Source organism: Phycomyces blakesleeanus (assembly GCF_001638985.1).
Source record: "Phycomyces blakesleeanus NRRL 1555(-) unplaced genomic scaffold PHYBLscaffold_6, whole genome shotgun sequence".
NCBI classification, from domain to species: Eukaryota; Fungi; Mucoromycota; class Mucoromycetes; order Mucorales; family Phycomycetaceae; genus Phycomyces; species Phycomyces blakesleeanus.
In genome coordinates, this window is record NW_017265139.1 from 1,162,938 (window position 1) to 1,183,498 (window position 20,561).

General features: G+C 36.0%; 7 protein-coding genes across 7 annotated transcripts; 2 read left to right on the forward strand and 5 right to left on the reverse strand.

The window, feature by feature from the left end:
• Positions 1–5,014: 5,014 nt before the first annotated feature.
• On the reverse strand, positions 5,015–6,794 carry PHYBLDRAFT_186133 (hypothetical protein; the record flags this gene model as incomplete). The annotated part of the gene is made up of 5 exons (XM_018439198.1): positions 5,015–5,648; positions 5,717–5,875; positions 5,991–6,122; positions 6,270–6,531; positions 6,715–6,794. The coding sequence occupies 5 exons, from the start codon at positions 6,792–6,794 to the stop codon at positions 5,337–5,339; spliced, it is 945 nt and encodes a 314-aa protein (XP_018294146.1). The 3' UTR covers positions 5,015–5,336.
• A 1,818-nt stretch (positions 6,795–8,612) lies between these two features.
• Positions 8,613–9,278, reverse strand: PHYBLDRAFT_158219 (hypothetical protein). The gene has a single exon (XM_018433754.1). It carries the CDS (start codon positions 9,105–9,107, stop codon positions 8,841–8,843), a length of 267 nt encoding a protein of 88 aa, XP_018294147.1. The 5' UTR covers positions 9,108–9,278; the 3' UTR covers positions 8,613–8,840.
• A 216-nt stretch (positions 9,279–9,494) lies between these two features.
• On the reverse strand, positions 9,495–11,793 carry PHYBLDRAFT_186134 (hypothetical protein). Its single transcript, XM_018439199.1, has 6 exons — positions 11,448–11,793; positions 11,148–11,296; positions 10,810–11,007; positions 10,690–10,711; positions 10,448–10,590; positions 9,495–10,365 (listed from the first exon to the last, which is right to left on the reverse strand). The coding sequence occupies exons 1-6, from the start codon at positions 11,533–11,535 to the stop codon at positions 9,676–9,678; spliced, it is 1,290 nt and encodes a 429-aa protein (XP_018294148.1). The 5' UTR covers positions 11,536–11,793; the 3' UTR covers positions 9,495–9,675.
• Positions 11,794–13,079: 1,286 nt separating this feature from the next.
• On the forward strand, positions 13,080–14,999 carry PHYBLDRAFT_166082 (hypothetical protein; the record flags this gene model as incomplete). Its single annotated transcript, XM_018435360.1, has 7 exons — positions 13,080–13,167; positions 13,246–13,401; positions 13,574–13,633; positions 13,725–13,817; positions 13,947–14,222; positions 14,353–14,469; positions 14,698–14,999. 7 exons carry the CDS (start codon positions 13,080–13,082, stop codon positions 14,997–14,999), a joined length of 1,092 nt encoding a protein of 363 aa, XP_018294149.1.
• A 266-nt stretch (positions 15,000–15,265) lies between these two features.
• On the reverse strand, positions 15,266–15,984 carry PHYBLDRAFT_110529 (hypothetical protein; the record flags this gene model as incomplete). The annotated part of the gene is made up of 4 exons (XM_018428170.1): positions 15,266–15,364; positions 15,442–15,605; positions 15,728–15,793; positions 15,942–15,984. Coding segments are annotated over 4 exons (372 nt in total), but the record flags the coding sequence as incomplete, so codon positions are not given.
• A 746-nt stretch (positions 15,985–16,730) lies between these two features.
• Positions 16,731–17,564, reverse strand: PHYBLDRAFT_59642 (hypothetical protein; the record flags this gene model as incomplete). Its single annotated transcript, XM_018440533.1, has 2 exons — positions 16,731–17,278; positions 17,408–17,564. The coding sequence occupies 2 exons, from the start codon at positions 17,562–17,564 to the stop codon at positions 16,731–16,733; spliced, it is 705 nt and encodes a 234-aa protein (XP_018294151.1).
• A 2,447-nt stretch (positions 17,565–20,011) lies between these two features.
• PHYBLDRAFT_95552 (hypothetical protein) lies at positions 20,012–20,233 on the forward strand (the record flags this gene model as incomplete). The annotated part of the gene is made up of 1 exon (XM_018443917.1): positions 20,012–20,233. A coding segment is annotated over one exon (222 nt), but the record flags the coding sequence as incomplete, so codon positions are not given.
• Between the last annotated feature and the right edge of the window lie 328 nt (positions 20,234–20,561).

The following is a 20,561-nucleotide window of genomic DNA, read 5'->3' on the forward strand; positions in this document are numbered from 1 at the left end:
ACTTTGATTTTTTTTTAAAAAAAAAAGCAATGCAATAAGTATTATGTATTTAGAAATCGTACCACCAAATATATATATATATATAAATGTGAGTGAATCGAAAACTAGTTACGATTTTATCTTACCTCTCCAGTTCATCATTGTCAATGATGAATCTCTTCTTTAAGACCTTGATAGCATATAACGACTTGTCATACTTTTCTTCTGCCAGCATTACCTATCCACGCAATTAACCGAACCCAAATGAAGGTTAATAAATCAACATTGGTATTGAGTTGTATATATATATATATATGTGGGTGTGTGGGTGTGTATCTTGCTTATTACCTTTCCAAAATTACCCTTTCCGAGAACAGCCAGGAAGTGGAAATCATCCAATGTGACTTTGCGAGACACCTTTGCAGGGGCAGGAGTAATTGTGGGAGATATACCAGGAGCAACGACCGGAGACATGTTCTGGGGAGACGGGGGATGGTTCATGTATTGTGGCACATGAGGAGGCTAATTGACAGCAAGGGAGCGAACACTTTTTTCTTTAGTTTAAATATTATCAAAGAAACAAAAGCGAATAAAAAAGAAAGAAGAAAACGCTGACAAATTCTAAACTTACTCTTTGCATCATATCATTTGAATAAGATGGGTTGAATACTGGGCGATGGTGCTGTGCTCCAGGACTGGGCATTGAGTAAGGGTATTGAGGCTGGACTGCAGGAGAGTTTGTGGGTCTAACTTGAGGATATGATTGCTGCTGCTGTTGTTGCTGCTGCTGATATTGCTGCTGCTGATAATGCTGTTGCTGTTGCTGTTGCTGCTGATAATGTTGCTGCTGTGGAGGCTGTTGATAGTTACCATAAGGTGGGGCTCCTTGAGAATGTGCGGGGTACATTTGATGACTACCGTGAGTAGGCAAAGGGGGCATTTGCATGTGCATTTGTTGAGATCCTGGAGCCATCACAGGTGAGTTGGCACCACTATGGGAAGGGCTATTATGGACAGACATCTGGGCCATTTGCGCAGTTGGAGGCTCTGTTGACACTGATGGTTGAGGGGCAACAACAGGGGAAGAAGGTGTACTAGGACTGCTCTGACTAGGCTGTGGTGCTGGAGGAGGTGTAGGTGTAGGTGGAGGAGGTGTTGGAGACGAAGGCGAATCCTCTGGCCGAGAGATTCTGTGCTTAGTAGATGTAGAGACAGTTGGGCCTGTCTCGTAAGTTCTACGCTTAGCTGCCTTGATCTCGGCCAACATTTGGTTGGCTTGCTCCATAGACAGACCGCAGAAGTCAGGTACAAGATGTGCACATTTTGTGTGGCATGTGATGTCACATTCTAATCCATCAAATATCGAATTAGCAACTCAGTTGTCGAGTCCACACACGCGCACACACAAAAAAAATACACAAATCTATATAGATACCCACCAGAACACTTCTTGGATCCTCGAGAGCCGAGGGGGAGCATATACCCACAGTGGCAACACCAATTGGCGCCAATATTTGTAATAGGTTCGAAGCGATGAGGAATTCTGTGGTTCAGTTTATCCATATCAGGATCCTAAATTTGATTTAACGGATTACACATACATACATATGCCAAAATTAAGCAAGCTTTACATTTAAGCAATTTTTTTTTGTCTAGCACTTACTGCTTCAACCTGAGCTCGTGAAATACACTTGGTGACCACCTTTTGGTAGCACTTTTTGTGACATGTGTATTCACAGTCTGCAAGAATATAGACGTGTATATATATATATATATATATATATATATAAGCCGATCGAGTGAATTTAACTAATCATCTTTAATATTACCTTCACACTGGAATCCGCTGTTCACTAAAAATTCGCCACACAATGCACACTTCATGATGTTGTAGAATTTCTTTTCCACAAACTGGTGGCCATTCATTTCATGAACTTCTTCACGTCTCTGACGGACAGCACCAGCACGACCAAGCTTGTCAAGAGGACGACGATTGGCAGTTTCACGGACTAAAATAAACACACAAATACACGCACGCACGCACACAAGAATTATTAAGTATCAGCCCCTCCAAAATGAAAACAAACAAACAAACAAACAAATTGAATAAAGAAAATTACCAAAGTTCAAACGCAAGGCCATTTGTCCCAGTGGCTCAATGTCAAACCAGGCTTCGATGCCTCCATCCGATGACTCTGTGGTACCATGGTTCTGAGCCGAGACGAGAGTTTGGTGGTGAGCCATTGGTGATCCTCCAGAGGCATCGTGCTGCTGCTGGGCCACTTCTGCCTTGACCCAGCCAGGGCCGCTTTCCTGCTGAACTTTGCGTCGACGGAGACCTTCGGCAATATCGGTGATCTTGAGCCAGAAGATACCAATAGGCAGATTGCGCTCAAAACCCTGATCGTAGATTGCGATCTCTACTTCGGATGCCTTGTTTACATGGATCTCGCACTCTTCAAGCCACCTGTCGTTTCTGGAGGGTCTGGTGTGGTACACTTCATTACCATCGATCTTGATGTACACAACTGTGTCTGGAGATTTGATCATCCGGGTTGGTGCGTGGGCCAGTTCATGAGCTTCAATAATCTGCAGCACAAGTTTTCCGGTAACTGGACGACGGATATTTGGTGGCATGCGGGCCGCTGGTGGAGTTTCCAATTCTGTGGATCAATAATTAATAAATCAAACGCGTACAAATAAAAAAAAAGTATTTATATTATTTATATTATATAGAATATATAATATTATTATTAAAATTAAAAAAAAATTAAATCAAATCAAATCAAATCAGATTTTAACATGAGACAAAACGAGGCAAAATGAAATGAAATTACATGTCTTGACAAAACTTACCATAATCATCCTCATCACCTTCGCCGATGTAAAGTCCCTTGTATTTACGAAGAGCACGGTTTAACAAATTGAGCTTCTCTTTACTCTCATTCAATTGACCCTGAACTTCACCACGACTCTTTCGGTCACCGAGAGAAGGTTCATTTGATAGCACATTGGCCATAGTTTTGATACCAGCCAAGACTTTCTTCTCAACATCCATTTTGTACTCCAGTTCGTGTAATTTCATGGACACCTTTGGTTTGTTATAAGGTGTTGCACTCGTCAAAAGATCTATTGTATTGTTGTTATCATTGTAGTAGCAGTAGTATAAAATAAAATAAAATAAAATAAAAGAAATAGTTCATGTCAGCCCACATTATTTAATAATAATTATAGCAGTAGTAGGTAGAATTGACTATACCCGCCAACTATTGTTTAACTTGCCAATGGTAATAATAGCAATAGCAATAATAATAAAGGAAATATAGTATCGCTGTATACTTTACCTAGGTTACTATATTTCTTTTTCTCGGTCTCTTCTTTTGGCATGGTGGCCATGCTGCTTGAGCGAGGAGGAACACCTCTTGAGGTCTGCAGTTGACCCGAGGTAGTCGTATTGGATGTTGATGCGACACCTCGTGTGTTGTTGACAGGCGTTTCGAGGCCATGTGTATTCTCGTTCCCTTCGTCTGAGTTTGAGCGCTGAGAGAATGATTGGCTAGTGCGTGCTTGAAGACGTTGAAGTTCTTCGGAAAAGTAATCGATATACTTTTGGTATTCTTTGATCTCGGTTTCACACTGTGATATGGCGTTGCGGTCCCTGAGAAGTGGGCGCATCTGACTCGCCTTATCTCGCATTGTTTTGTTGCGCTCGATCAGAGCGTGCAGCTCCCTCATCTTGGTGTCTTGATGGTCCTGTGCAATCAAGTCAGTCAATGATAGTGTTCATGAGAATATGCTCATCCCGTGTAGAATAACCCAAGATAGAAACACAACATACCGCCATGATGTGAATGAGACGATTGTAGAGTCTATAATAATAACAATAAAAAAAATCCCCCGCAAATAACAGGATAAAAGGAAGAAGAGATTCAAAAGAATGAAGAAGATGATCAGTTTAGTTGCGTATTTTTTTGTTACTTTTTTATTTATTTATTTATTCTTTTTCTTATTAATGATATTAATATTAATATTAAACTTCTCTTCTTCTTTGTATTCGTCTATATAATATCATTACTTTTTTTTCTTTTTGGTTTTCTTGCTGTTTAGTAGAAGGTTGGTGATAGAAGGGGTATATTTTCTTTGCAAAAAATAATCAACTATGGATTCTTCGGTCTTTTCGTTATATTTTCTTTGGCTGAAGAAAATTGATGTACTTCTGCTAGGTTCTCTCTGTGTGTGTGTGTATGTTGTACTGCCGGTAAATACTATTAACCGTTTATATAATAGAGATAGAGATATAGAAATGGATATTATTATTTCTTTGGAAATAAAGTGGGATATAGATTGTGTATATCCAATAGTGTTGAATATAAGAATAGATGTATGTAAGCGTGTATTAAATGAAGATAGTAAAATGCAATAAGAAGGAAAGAGAGAAAGAGAGAAAGGAAAATGGTAAAGATCGAAACGTGTAAAAAGGTAATGGACTATTTTGGATTGCAGTGTTCTGTTTGAAAGGATTGGTCAAGTTAAATATCCGACATCTACAGCAAGTCTTTCAATATTTTTAATCTTATTTTCTTTTCTTTTGCAAAGCGTTGCTATGGATATGGTTTGTAGAAGAGTGTGTCTATAGAGAAGCCAAAGAAATCAAGGTTGAATACATCTTCTTCTTTTTCGAGGTGATTCGTAATGGTTGGCGATATGGTAGCTTGTCTTGGAAAACCAAAGCCGAGTTATTGCCATTGATTTATTCACAAGATGATTCTTATTCAAACAGAACAAAATGCAATGTTCGATCTTTCAAGCAAAATCCTATCTCTTGATCTGTATGCGCCCATATCTTACTCATGCCATAAAATCCATATTACATGCCGTGTTTATTTTCATCATTAAAACACCAAGAAAAAACGTGCCTTTCTTTAAATTACTATATACGATCTCTTGAAGAATAATATAATACATGTATATAGGCCATTGAGTCTCTTCATTCTTGATCTAAGAGATTAAATAAAATAGAATACTACTGTGAATTGGCGCGGAGTTGACGGGTTTCTTGTCTTTTTGCTTTTATATATATATATATATATTTATATTTGTGCGTGTACAAATTCTTTTTGAGTCTTTTTAATCTTTACCTCCAAAAAATTGAGCCACAAATGTGTCACACAAAAATGAAAGAAAGATCACAGTACATACGTCTATATATCTATTTATCTATACATACACATATACACATATACACATATACACATATATACATATGCAGATACCTACCTACCTACATACATATATATTTTGTGCGTGTGTGTGAAATGTATATTACCCACCCCTTCTTCATGAAATTGCACATATTATCATTCGTGATCCTTCAGCCACAACATTCCTTTTTTGCTTTCTTCAAACACCAAAAACGTCAGCGACACTGCAGGTGCCACTTTAACAAGTGAGGGAGTAAGACCTTTGTAAAGACTGCTGTACCCTTCTTTCTGCACAATCTGTTGGAGGCAGGTCCACCACGACACACCCACAGAAGGAAATGTCTGAGCCTGCATTCGTTTCCGCACAACATCCATAGGATATACAGCCGTTTTGCCAATGACACTTGAAAGAGCACCACTCAACATATCCTGTAGTGGTTTGTAATCTGGATCGATTAAGCCTTGTTCCTACAATGTTATTATTATTTTAATACCATTCTTCTTTTTTCTTAAATCATTATTGTTTGGGACCTTACTCTCATCTTTTTGAAGCCTGCTGCCAATGCGTCGTAACTCGAGAATACTAATCCCATATAGGGCATAATCTGGACCAATGTAGGTCCCACACCACGATAGAATCCTCGTTTGCCTTCAGTGTTATATATTTTCTTGATCGCACTGACGAGGCTGATGTGCTGTTGTATTTAAGCCATTATTATTCACAGCACAGAATAGCCAAAGAAAGAAAAGAGTTAATTTTCTTCTTCTTATTATTTAAACAATTAATCATATATCCAAAAAAAACTTTACCTTTCTAGAGTCTTCCATTGCAAATCGCGTTCTCAAGAGATCAAATGGATAGGTGGCCATGGTTGCTACACTTCCTGCAGCCATACCACATAAAAACGTCTTGGCTACATGTGGGATTTGCTTCTTGTGATCCTAGGGGATTGAGAAAAAGAAGAAACAAGAAAATATTAGATTAAATGATAGAAGAATCCCTTTCTTTCTGTCTTTAATGCACAAAATATGTACTCTTATAAAGTGACACTAACAAACAAACAAACAACAAAAGGATAAAATCCTTACCATGGTTTCTAATGCCATCTCCAACTCCTTGTACGCCCAAAATTCAACCGCACTGTAGGATAAATAGAGATATTCGGCTGGTACATTCCCCTTGTAGAGCCCCCTGATACCTTCCTCTTTTGCAATCTTCTTCATTGTTTGGGTCATACTCGTGTATTTGACATTAGATTCCAGTATCTTACTCCCTTGCAATCCAAATTCTGTTCGATGAGTTTGTAATTGCATCCGGATCTTGATGACATCCAATGGAGCAATAAAGAATCTTTGTGTTTTTAATTTATATGTGTATAGATATGTATGTTCATAATATTATTATATTTATTATATTTATATTTATATGTTTATACACACAAGTAAGTTTTGAATCATATTATTAACTTTCTTTTTTTTTTTTGTTTTGGTTTGAAAGATGTTAATTGTGAATATTCTATCTGTCATTCTTTACCTTGATACCACACCGGCTAGTCCTCCACAAAAGGCCAGCTCATAGCTGTTGAGATTAGCGTCTGTTATATAGGACGGCATTGAATAAAAGTATTATGTGTATATATGTATGTATGTATGTATGTATGTATGTATGTATGTATGCGTGTGCGTATGATTTATGCAATGTAGTGTAGTGTAGTGTAGTATAAAGGTTTTGCGATAAGTTTTTTTTTCTGCTTTGAAAGGAATGGCGGAGTGTGTAATTAGACATATGTTGAGCTATATATATTTTTCTCTTTGTGCTTTGATAGACTCTTTGGTTGGCTTCTTATGGGTTGGGTTTGTCGGTTCGTGTTTAATTTTGTTTCCGCTGTTATTTTGGGGAATTGCTTTATAGAACTGAACTGAATTGAATTGAATTGGATTGGATTCATAGTAATGACAAAGATATATATATATATGTATATGTATGTATTTAGTGTGGTATATGGTTAAAATATTTATAATAATTAACTTGAATTTGACCCTTATTTTCTCAAATTATGCCAGGTTTTGCATAGAGATAGATTATTGAGAATATTAAAAGATCTGGTCTAGACAAAGCCATTTTCTTTTTTTTTTGTTTTTGTTTTTTTTTTGTTTCATGCCTTGACACGTTTGATTTTTTTCTCCTTGTATCAAAGACTGATAATAATAATACTTATGTAGCCTACAAAAATATCTTGGCTGTTTTGCATTTATACATTAATGCCTACCATTTTAATTCAATTCAATTCAATCTAGTCAGACACTAAAGACAAATATTGGGCGGGTAACAGACATGACATAAAAGAAAAAGAAAAGAAAAAAGTTTAAAGGCATAAGTGGCCTAGTTTGATATATTTGTTCTATTGATTATTAGCACACAAATGTATTTGATCATTTTACTTTGGTACGATCAAATGAAGGCTCACACTCCCAATAGAATAAAGGGTAATATATATATATATATATAGAGTACATATGGGTGCTAACCATGTAATACGAGAAAAATAAATGACAACGGGAACTATACTGAAAAACCTAAAGCTTAAAAGGTTCAATTTGAATCCCCCCCCTTTTTTTCCCCCTCTTTTAGTTTTATATGTACAGATGTAACTTTTTATATACAATTTAATAGTCTGCAACTGTCTCCAATTCACAAAGCATAGTGTCCCAACCCTTTAGAGACGTTCTTCTTTATCTATAGCTCATTCTGTTTCTGGTTAAAGTGCGTATAATTTTATACACTATTTTACACTTTGACCATCTATTATTATTATTATCATCATCATCATTATTCTTTCCCCACACAAACGCACGCACGCACGCACGAACGAACGCTCGTACGCACGCACTCAAGAGTTAGTGTCTCCTTCCCCACCCCTCTTTTTATGATCCGGTCATGTCCATTTATAGAATTAGAACCGTAATATCTCACATTTGGCTAAACAAGAAAGAAGAAACAAAGAACCCCTCTTTTTATATATATATATATATTCCCGTTGTTTTTTGTTGTTGTTGTCCTGGGAACTTTTCTTTATATTGGACAGTATTGTGAGCTAAATTGAGCCCAATTGAACCCAATTGAACCCAATTGAACCCAATTGAATTGAACTGAACTGATATGAACTGATATGAAAACTAGTACATTTTAAAAGAAAAGAGTGATATACATATCTACATATCTACATTTATATTATATAATATATATGAATCTATTGTGGACGGTGAATTTGCCTTGGTAACAAATGATCTGTGTAAAAAAAAAAAAAAAAAAAAAGGAAATTCCCAGCGGAATAAAACGCCCATTTCTTGACAAGAGAGAATTAAAATGTACAATATAGATCAATGGGAAATCATTTTTATTTATTTATTTATTTATTTATTTATTTATTTGCACTCTTCACATGATACAAGTGTATATTAGTTTACGTTCAGTCTACCCCATAAATTGTGGATATAATATAATATATATTTATATATTTATATATAAAACAATAATCACAGTGCTATTCATATTAATATTAATATTCATATTCATATTCATACTAATTGTAATTAAATTAATCATTTTTTTTCCTTAAAAAAATAACAATAAAAAAAATTGATATATTTATATTTATATTATGAACAAGAAGAAAAGAAAACAGATAGTGGTGTTGCCGAACATGAGGCTGTGTTTGCAAAGGATCCATTGACAAAAATCAATCCAACCATTAGCAGCGGTAGGCAGAAGAATAGACCGCTGATTGGGAATAATGTGATAGCCATGAACCAGAATAGCTTTGTGGATATCGAGGATGATGATCTGACCGTACCATAGAGCGAGAAGAGATCAAGAACGAGAATAAAAGCTCCCAAGAGCATCTGAGGTTGTGTCTGCAGTGTCATGACAAGAGTTTATATTTTATTTTCTTATTTTAATTTGTATGCCAAGTAGTTGTTGATGGCTCAGGCTCAGCAAAGGTCTTTTGAGTATATAAATTTATTTCTTTTGGCTGATCTGACGTCGGTGGTATAATGAACTGATAGAAATTGAAATATAATAAAAATAAAATAAAAGAGCAGAGCAAGAAAAAAAAAGAAAAGGGCTTACATTCTAGTTTTATACTCTCGGAAGAACCATGAGATTCCGGTGATGACAGCACACATAGTCTTTGTGTGCTACCCAGAAACTAAGCCATTTTTATGAATTCAATTAGAATGAACATTACTTTATATGTACATGTACATGTACATGTATATCTTGTACTTGTATACATATATAAATAATTAGATGTATGTATGTACATATGTATGTATAAAATTGTGGTTTATTCAAGTACAATGCAAACAAAGATAAGGAAAGAAAAAAAAAAGGAGAAGAGAAATTTGTATAAGAAAAAGGTAAGCTTAAGGAAGTAGAAAAAGAAGAAGAATAGTAAAAAGTAAGTATGGAATAAGTAAAGCAATAATATATTTATGTCAGTCCGCCAAGTCCACCCAGACCGCCTTGGGATTTATTCAATAGCAGTTTTAGACCTTGTTGGGGTAATAGACGAGAAGGAAGACTCATGGGTTTTGACAGAGGTATTGGTTGAGGAGGAAGTGCTAAAGAAAGAGATGGGCCACCCAGAGATCGCCCGGGTAATGATGTGCGTTTACGGATTATCCGATGACGGTATAGTTCGGTTGTGTCAGGAGATACCACAGTTTGACGGCTGTGGTTGAGGTTGAGGTTAAGATTGTGGTTAAGATTGTGGTTGAGGTTGAGGTTAAGGTTGAGGTCGACATTGTGGTTGTGGTTGAGGCTGTGGTCAAGGTCGAGGTCAAGGTCAAGGCCGAGGTTGAGGGGGTGATGATGACTATGGTTGTCTTTAATCATTCGATCGGATTCTAGCTCATTATTTAATGTGCTCGTGTCGGATGTTTCGCTCAAACGCCGTGTTCCTAATGTGTTTTGTACTGCGAGCTCAATGATCATATCCTCGGGCATTCCGGATCGAATTCGAGGAAATTGGAGCATTTGGATGGTGCCTTGAGCCTGCTCAAGCATTTCTGCATATTCTCGCATCCTTTCCACCACATCAGTGGCATTTCCTTGATATTCACGCTGGTAACTGGCAATTGTGGCCAATCTTCCCTGAAGTTGACTATTCTGTTGGACAACCTGTGATTTTATTTTATTTTAAAATAATTATAAATAAATATCACCCAATAATTTTTTTAAAATAAAATAAAATACAACATACACTAGCCAAGTCAGCATGAATGTGTTTCATGGTACGGGTTGCAGAAACATCAGTCTCTTTCTGCCTTGAGACGGCTCTTTCGAGAATGACTTGGAGATTGACATTGACTTCTTGGGTGGTAGTAAGATCTTCTTCAATTTCTACTGCATACAAAATCAGTAAGTGGCGTCAGTCGTCAGCTGTTTCATTCTTTTTCCTTTTTTTTTGTAGTTTTCATTTGTTCAATCTTCTGTGCTACCTACACACTCTGTTTTTTGAATCTCTCTATAATAATGATGGTGATTTTTTTTTTAAAAAAAAATTAGTCTCTGGATATTATTATTTATATAATAAATAATTAAATAAAAACAGAAACTACTTACCAAATCAATCTCAATGCCGTCCATTTGTTTAGCTAGGCCATCCATTTCATTCCGAAATCGCATCAGCTGCTCTCGTGCCTTTCCAATCTCATTTAGGAACCGGGATTGTCCTTCTGCGTCTTGCTCAGACAAAGATGTGTCGGATCGTCCGGACATTGCACTCGATGGTCGAGTTGGTGTTGACTGAGACGAATTTAACTTTATATATATATATATATAACAATAGAAAGAAAGAAAAAATAGTAGTGGGCAATTTAATAAAAAAAAAAAGATTTCTTATATACAAGCAGACAACGAAAACCAACATTTTCGGCATCAAAACCAAAATTTAAACTTACTTTAGGAAACCGAAATACCTGACTATCATTGTCAGGTTCAGTATCAAGATAATTCATAGGCATTGTATCAAAATATTCAAAATCAAAGCAATCATTTGTTGGTCGAATACAGTTATAGTGTTCTTTAATATTGTTCTTTCCTTGGGGTTCTATTTTGTTAATTAAATTGTAAAATAAAGGAGAAGAGAAAAAAAAAGAAGTTTATATACATATACATATACATATATTTTATATAGTTAATTGTCTCTATTCATTACAAGTAATATATATATGTATATATTGAATTTTTTGTCTGTTTACCTGCTGTACTTAACATTGCCCAAGAAGTGCAATGTGTCGCTTCAGAATCCCCAAAAGACAGCTGCTCCATAGAGGCGGGTGTTACCATAGTAACGGTAATTTATTTATACACGTGGTTGAGCAGTACCTAGATAATCTTCTCGGGATTCATCTACTGCTTCATGTAAGCCAGGCCCTAGTCGATTGTTGTTTACACTGGCTTGAAGTGTAATGGTAAATGAGAATTGAGAATGTAGAATGTAGAATATACAAAGATATATATATAAAAGGACACAGAAAATAAAACAAGGTAAGGTAAAATAAAAGAATAGGTGGCGTATAGATTCTTATAAAAGAAGAAATAAAGAGAGAAAAAAGAGAGTTGTGAGAAGGAACGGAAGGCGAGTGGTGAAGTGAAAAGAAAATAAAATAAATAAAGAAAAGAAAGAGAAGGAGAAAAGGGACCGGTGTTCGCAGTAAGTAGGGAATGTAACATTGGGCATAGACGTCATACATGCCAAGTCAAGATGATCCCCTTTGATAATAATATATAAAATACATACATATATATATATATATATATATACCTCTCTCTCTCTCTCTGTGTGTATATACTATTATGATTTATTCCTTTTTATTCCTTTTTATTCTTCTTATTCCTCTTTTTCTAATACTAATACTAACAATAAGAATAAGAAGAAGAAGAAAAACCAATTCAATATACAAAACATAAAACATAAAACATAAAGGGTTTATGCATATAGAACGTATATAAAGATTATTCTTTTATATATATATATATATTTATATATTCAAAGTAAAAATAAATACCGATTCCATGGTAGCAATTAGTTGCTGTGGTAACAAATTGTTGTCATGGTTACCAAATTAGACTGTTAAAGCGTCTTGAACATCTTGTACCTATTCGTCAAACTTATTTGTGATGAACAATGGCGGGGTCAATTTCAACTCCACCCCTCCTCCTCCCCTTTCCCCTCTCTTCTGTCTCTATCTCTTTCTCTCAGCCTCCTCACCATCACCATTGTCCTCCTCCCCCCATCCCCATCCCTCTATCTCTATCTCTCTATCTCTCTATCTCTCTCAGCTCCTCTATTCCAATTATCATCCTCCTTTTCACTACCCCACTTTGAGCTTAAAGAGAAGAAAAAGAAAAAGAAAATCAAAAATAGAGTAAAGTAAGATAGCCATTTTATTTTATTTTTTGTACAAAGAATTACACCAATAAATTTATATTAAAACACAAAATAAAACTATAAAAAATATATAATAAAATCAAACAAAATAAATAAAAATAAAATCAAACAAAAATTCAAGGTCACTTGTTAGAAACTATTACCTCCTTTTCTCTAATGTCAACCTCGCGTTCAGCCCAGCGTTGCATTGCTCATTACAAACCACGTGTCATTAGACCCAGAACGACATTCAGAACTATCATTCCTAGCGTTGCTCATCGGTCACTCACCAGTCATGCCACACAAAAATCAACTGGGCGTGGTCGAATGAACCAGTCAGCCAGTGACATTTTCGAGCCATTTTTGGATTCTATAAACAACAAGACGTAACCAACGATATTCTATAAATATATAATATATAAAATCTATATACACACACACAATATATACATATATATATATGGGAGTACCAATAACATACTACTGTGTTAGTGAACCAGAACCAGTCCAGACTCTAGCAGAAATGCTGGCTCGCGTAGCTGTGAAGGGTAAATATATATACATATCTATATGCGTATTAATTAATTAACATACTAAATTAATATTAATATCTACCGAAATATAAGATTTATTTCCTTCAGATGAACAGCTTGAGACGTTTATCAAGAAAAAGTACATTGGTATTCCTATTGAAAACCAAAAGAAGATTGTGTCCATAATTCTCGAGAATCTTAAAGCCGATAAGGAACTCACGGACGAGCAGTCCAAAGAAATCATTGCATGTAAGTTATTAAAAATTCCAAACAAGGTGAATCAGATCGCACACACACACATAGATATATAAATCAAATAACCTCCTATCTGTAACATATCTGTATCATTACTAATTACTAGTATTGTTATTGTTATAAATGTTATAATTATCATTACCGAATATCATCATTCTTGTTACAGTGGCAGAAAAACCATCTGAATTGGCAGCCCTAGGAAACATCATCTTGCGCAGCTCAAAATGTACGTCGTCATTATATTTGAATATCAGCGTCTTCTGCTGCTCTTTGTTGTTCTTTTCTCCCCCCCTTGTGCTTGCTTACATGATAGACAGTCGGTGCACCCATAGGTCTCGCGTTGTACAAATGCTCCATGACGCAAGGTGATGACAGAGGTGCATTCAGTTATGCAAATATGCTCTACAGAGGTAAGCAAATAAATGATAAGATAGTAATGATAACAAAACAGTTATAAATGTGATATATATATATATATATATCTATATCTATAATATTATTATTTTTTATTCTGTATTTCTGTATATGTGTTTACAAAGGTTACAATGGAACACCAAAAGATGAAATGAAAGCAATCGAAATTATGTCAAAATTGGCACAAAAGGGACACCCTTATGCTCAAATGAATTTGGCTGCAATTTTGATGAGAACACAGCCAGATAAGGTTGAATCAGCTATTAAACTTTATTCTCTTGCAGCAAAGGGAGGTTTGGACAGTGCGTACATGGAACTTGGAAGAATGTATCGTTTAGGGTATGGTGTTCATCAAGATCACAACACGGCCATTGATTATTTCAAAAAGGGTGCTCAAGCAGGTAAGAATATAATGTATATAATGTATATATATTTATATCTGGTATACTAATTGATATATTTTAAAATATTAAATAAATAAATTAAATAATAATAATAATAATAAAACAATCATACAAACTTTCTGCACAGGAAATCCTCAATGCAACTTTATGCTGGGTGTCTATTATTCGTCTGGACTGGGAGTGGAAAGTAAAGAACCTGACCAGGCAAAGGCATTCAAATGCTTCCAAAAAGCAGCACTCAAAGGTAAATAAACAAACAAAAAAAGTATATAGAAATTAGACTATTCTTTAGCTTTCTATTATGCCTATTCTTTTTATCTATATATCTATATATATATATATATATATATATATATATATATATACTAACAATAATGTAATTTACTGAACAAAATATAAATATAAGTATAAATAAAATATAAAATACAATGATTTCATTTACACACATATATGCACACACACATACATACAGGTTTACCTGAAGCACAATACAATGTTGGACTGCGATTCTTAAAAGGCCATGGAGTAGAGTCCAACCCTTTCAATGCAGCAGAATTCTTTAGGATGGCAGCCATGCAAGGGTTTCAGTTGGCACAGATAAACTTGGCAGGCATGTACATTGAAGGATGTGGCGTGAAAAAGGATCTTGATGAAGCACGTGCTCTGTTGGAAAAGGCTATTGTGAAAGGTGGCGCGATTGGAAAAGATGCTCAAAAGAGATTAGACGAACTTGATAATGTAAAGAAGGACTCTTCTAAATGTACCGTTATGTAATGCAAACTATAGCAATAAATCAAAATATATGTACACACACACGCACACACACACACACTCCTTCTCACAAGGTAGCAATTAATATCCGCAAATTCAACGAGAACTCTAATAAGTCCAAAAGAAAATATATACATATTTTATTGATTGATTAATTTATTGATTTATTGGCTAATTGGCTTCGCGATTATATAACACACACACAATATTCTTATTTTCCCTTAAAGCTTTTGTTTAATAAACTGAACAGGGTGTGCGTTGGTTAATTCTCATTCGAGCATGGCAACGGCCTCGATTTCGACGGCAGCATCCTTGGGAAGACGAGCAACCTGGACAGCACTACGAGCAGGCTGGTGCTTGGCAAAGTACTAAGAAATATATAAAAAACAAAGAACAAAGAACATTAATACCAATGAAAAAAAAAAGAAAACAGATGCTATCTTACCTTGGCGTAGACCTCGTTCATGGCAACAAAGTCGTTCATGTCTCTCATGAAGACGGTGGTCTTGACAACCTTCTCGAGGCTAGAGCCAGCAGCCTCAAGAACTGCAGACAAGTTCTTCAAGGTCTGTTCGGTCTGTGCAACGACACCACCCTCAACGATCTCACCTAGAATACCACAAAATAGAGACACATTAATATAGCCGAAAAATGCATATATATATATAAAAGTCGGGAGTTCACTTGAACGTTTTTATTATATACATATATTTAATATTTCCTGTACTTACCAGTGGCAGGGATGAAACCAATCTGACCAGAGGTGTAGACCATGTTGTTGGCCTTGATAGCCTGGGCTGTAGAAAACAAGAATATCAATATTCATATGTTTATGGTTATGTTTATAAAGAAAATGTTTAAGGGTGATGTCGCGACATGTCAAATGAGATTAGCGCGCGTGAGAAAAAAATTAAAAGAAAAAGAAAAAAAAAGAATGCCAATTACCATAGGGGCCAATGGCAGCAGGGGCGTTGGTGGTTTCTACAATTGTTTGTTATTAGCTTTATTCCAGTTTGCTATTGACAAAAGGGTTCTTACCGACACGGGTGAGGGAAGACATGTTACGCTTAAAAGATGAAGAGAGGACTCGGGTGGAAAACATGGTCTGCGGGTTCTCTTTAAAAAAAAAATTAGGTGTGAAACTGATTAGATGGATCGGATTTTTGTACTGGAGCCAATAAAAAGCCCTGTAAAATACAGCTTTTTTGCCAGTCGCAATTTCTATGCTAAAAACCGTGATTTATTTTATTTTTTTATTTTTTTTAAAAAAAAAGTTATTTGCTTTGACAGTATACAGATAGACAGTGTAAATTATTCTCAGTTTCGCTCATACCAATAAATACATGGATATTATCAAGAAACCGCAAGACTTTAAAAGATTATAAAGGTTCTCGGTATAAAGCAGGTACTATTGTAGATCAATATAGTATATATGTATCTATAATCAAAAACAAAGCAAAAAAAAAAGGCGCAAGGGATAAAGTAGGATATGATCATCGAATTTTATACAATTGTTATTACAACTGCTGAACAAAAGAGGGGAGAGTTTATAAGAATATATAATGTAATGGTAAATAGGTTTTCTTTGGGGGTGAGTTTAGCTTTAACTTTAGGACAGCATGTAAAAGTGTAAAAATGTAAGAGTGAGAGATTTAAATATAGTAAGATGATAATGTATATAGATATATATGTAAGGATGTTGATTCTATGGAATTTGTCTCTGTGGACCTTTGCTCAGTATTTGTCAGGAACTTCATACTTTGTGCTGTCATTTGTAGGAGAAGTGAGAGTTGCCATAGGCCATGCAGTTGATTTGGAGTCAAAGGGTGCTTCAGTTTTGCCAGAATTGGAAACATAATTTATGGCTGTGCGAATTCGATAACAATAAAGACCAGTGAGCCCAAGCCAGACAAACCCAATTATCCAAGCAAATATATCGGCTGCATGAAAACAGGAACAAGCGGTGTCCATAGCCGACACCCAAGGAAACGCTCCTATGTTTCCAAAGATAACCTTCCATGTCATGTAATTGGTCCAAGTACAATCTAAAGCTGAATCTGGGGTTGTTATCACATCCGCGCCAGGCACTAGAGGCAACAAGGCCGACATCAAGGATGCGATTCCAAAGCACCCAATAGTAACCGTTAATGTCTTTGATGGCTTCCAAAATGTATACCCTGGGCTGGGATCAAAGGCGAGGATCAAACTTAATACGACTGAACACACTGCAGGAACCAGCATGTAGACAAAGGTAGCCGGGTAAGCGAATCCACTATAGTTTCCTACTCTTGCAAATTTAGAATGAATACATGCCTATACATATTTCTATTCGGAACAAGAGCTTAATGTACAAACTCTTGTCTCAGGTTTAGAGTCTTCCCCTTTTTCCCCCTCTTTTTTTTGGGACTCACCAAGACCACTTAAGGCAGCGGCGGTTGTCGTGAATAAGTTTATCTTGGTAGCGGCTCCGATTAATATCCCTGCCCATACAATCGATATGAGAGAGTTGAAACCATGAATCAACTGTATCAAATGAACTCGACTTGGCCGTGCCCACAGTTTACTCATTTATTTCTAATGTTGGAAAGAAGGGAAAAATAAATAAATAAATAAATAAAAATGGACCCAAGAAAATATATATTTAATATTAAGAGATATATGTGTATCACCCAAATTCTAAAAGTATTGGCTAATAGAGAGCTTTATTAAATGAGCTTGCCCTTTTGGAATGGAGTACGAAAGAACACTGACACTGATTAGCTTGCCCTTTTGGAAGGATCGTCGCCTGATAAAATAAAACTTTATATATATATATATTTTATTTATTTAAAAATGATGCGACTAAAGCAGTAAAAGTAACAATAGCAGTAGCAGTGTCATTAGAATCGTACATAATAAAACCCGTATTCGTTATATAAGTTTACATTTAAAGAGAAAATACAAGTTAAAGGCGTATCCTCTACATCAACCAAAGTATTTTTTTTAGCTTTTAGTTTTTCACAAGATAGACTTGAATGGATATGTGTTGTGTTCTTTAGGATAACTTCTTTCTGTTAAATAAGGTACAGAGCAATAAGATATCTAAATATGTTTACTAATATCAAAGGAATTCTTTAAGTGCTGTAAAGTAGTGGGGTATTTCACATAAGAAAAATTCCGTGTGGTGTGTTTTGAACAAATGAGTAAAGATACAACAAGATATTTACTTTGATTTTATTCATAATCATCATACAACATGCGCAGTCCACGATAAGCAGTCGTATACTTCTTGTCGTGCAAAGTTTTTGTTTTATTTTATTTTTATTATTAATTTCTTAGGCTTGTACACAACCTTTAAATTCTTCGTCTGAAGAAATATTCATTAAACATACATGTTAGATATAAATATGTAAAGCCTACTATTATAAAGAAGTACATCCAAGTAACTCTACGTATCGCATTCATATTCGAGCTACGATGTTTTTATTATTTCATGTGTAAAATGGTGAATTAGACAATCTATTATTATTCTTGCTTGCCATCATTTCTAGTTTAATCAATGCGTGAACATACAATGCACAAAATATAATACTAATCAATGGCCAAGAAGTTTTTTTTTGATTTTTTTTTTGTTTTCTTTGTCTTCTTTATTTTACTGAAACATAATGACTTTTAAACTTGGGGTTGCTTATCCAATACATTGCTGTCAAATGTAGATTGTGTTACAGATAAAGGTAATACAAAAAATGATACCTTTTTTTTTATTACATCTGCTCTTCTTATAGTGAATATTGTCAATTGTGATTCCAATTGAAAAACTGAACAGCACATACTTAATATCATTTTAACTAGAAAGTATGTACATAAGTAATTATCTCTAGAATGATGTAAATACTAACAATAGTAGTAGTAATTAATAAAAGTCTCATAACAAATATTGTTTCAATTTTCTTGCCCTAAGATTAAACCATTATAAATTGAATTACAGAAAATAATAAGAAAATGCCTTCTTTTTGCACAAAACCATGAGATTCAAATATGAATTATATACCAAAAGGCCATACATTTTGAAACAAGAAAAAAAAGATACAAAGAAGTTAGGCTGTTTATTTTTTCTACTTCTTTTTTTTTTATTGATTGTATCAATTTATAATGTTTAAAGAATAAGATATACTTCTTGACAGTCCAATTGCTCAATAAAAATAAGAATTAGTCTATTGGATTAAACTTCAGAAAATAATAAGAACAATGTATTCATATTCCATAGGCTATTTAATTTGTAAAACCGTACTAATGTATTGATGAGCTTAGATGGCAATACCATATCCCATCGAGTTCGACTGGTCTTTAATGCAAGGAAGAGTTTTTTTTTCTTTTTTTTTTAAAAAAAAAATCTTTTCCAAGCGCGATGGATCGGTGTGATAAGCATACAAAAGGTTGAGAAACCTATTTTGCGGACCAATTGAGAGCATGGCATTTAAACTACTTTGTCTTTTCTAGTTGGACCCCGCAGTCTTATTAGGGGCTTAGTAAGGTACGAACTGCTTTTCATCGGATAGTCACAGAGGCGGACCTCTTGCTGAACGAAATTTTTTTATTGTTAAAAGGCGGGGGATCAATGGCAACCTCTTGTTTCATAACCCCTTTTTTCTTCTAAAAAAATAATTCAAATGGCCAAATCTGCTACCCAGAAGATCAGCAAGTCTGACAACGTCGAGAAGGTCGATAAGTCTGCCAAGAAGGCCGATAAGGCTGCCAAGAAGGCTGAGAAGGCTGCCAAGAAGGCCGAAGAAGAAGCTGCTGCCGCCGCCGCTGCCGCCGCCGCCGCTGCTGCTGCTGCCAAGGAAGAGGAGTCCTCTTCATCTTCCGAGTCTGAGGAAGAAGAGTCCAAGTCTGCTTCCGAGTCCGAGTCTGAGGAGGAGGAGACCAAGTCTGCTTCCGAGTCTGAATCCGAGGAAGAGGTTAAGTCTAACAAGCGTAGCGCCGAGGAGTCCGAGGAGGAGCCCGTTGCCAAGGTTGCCAAGGTTGAAGAGATCTACACTATCTGGGTCGGTGGTCTCAACTACGCTGCCACTGCTGATGATCTCCGTAGCCACTTCGCCGAGTGCGGTTCTATCGTCGACGTTCGCCTGAGAATGGACAACGACACCGGCAAGAGCAGAGGTTTCGCCCACATTGACTTCAACGACAAGGCCGCTCACCAGGCTGCCCTCAACATGAACGAGTCCGAGCACATGGGCCGTTCCCTCCGTGTCGACGAGTCCAGCCGCCCTGCTGGTCGCTTCAACGAAGGTGCCCTCAGCGCCAAGACCGACAAGGTTTTCATTGCCAACATCAACCGCGAGATGGAAGAGAGTGAGTTGCGTGAGGCCCTCAACGATGCTTTCGCCAAGTTCGGTACCATCGTTGGTGATATCGGTCTTCCCTTCAACAGAGAGACTGGTGGTCTCCGTGGTATTGGTTACATCCAGTTCTCTTCCGAGAACGAGGCCGAGGCTGCTGTCAAGGGTATGGCTGGTGTCTCCGTCTGTGGTCGTCCCCTCCGCACTGACTTCAGCGGTGGATCCGATGCTCCCCGTGCTGGTG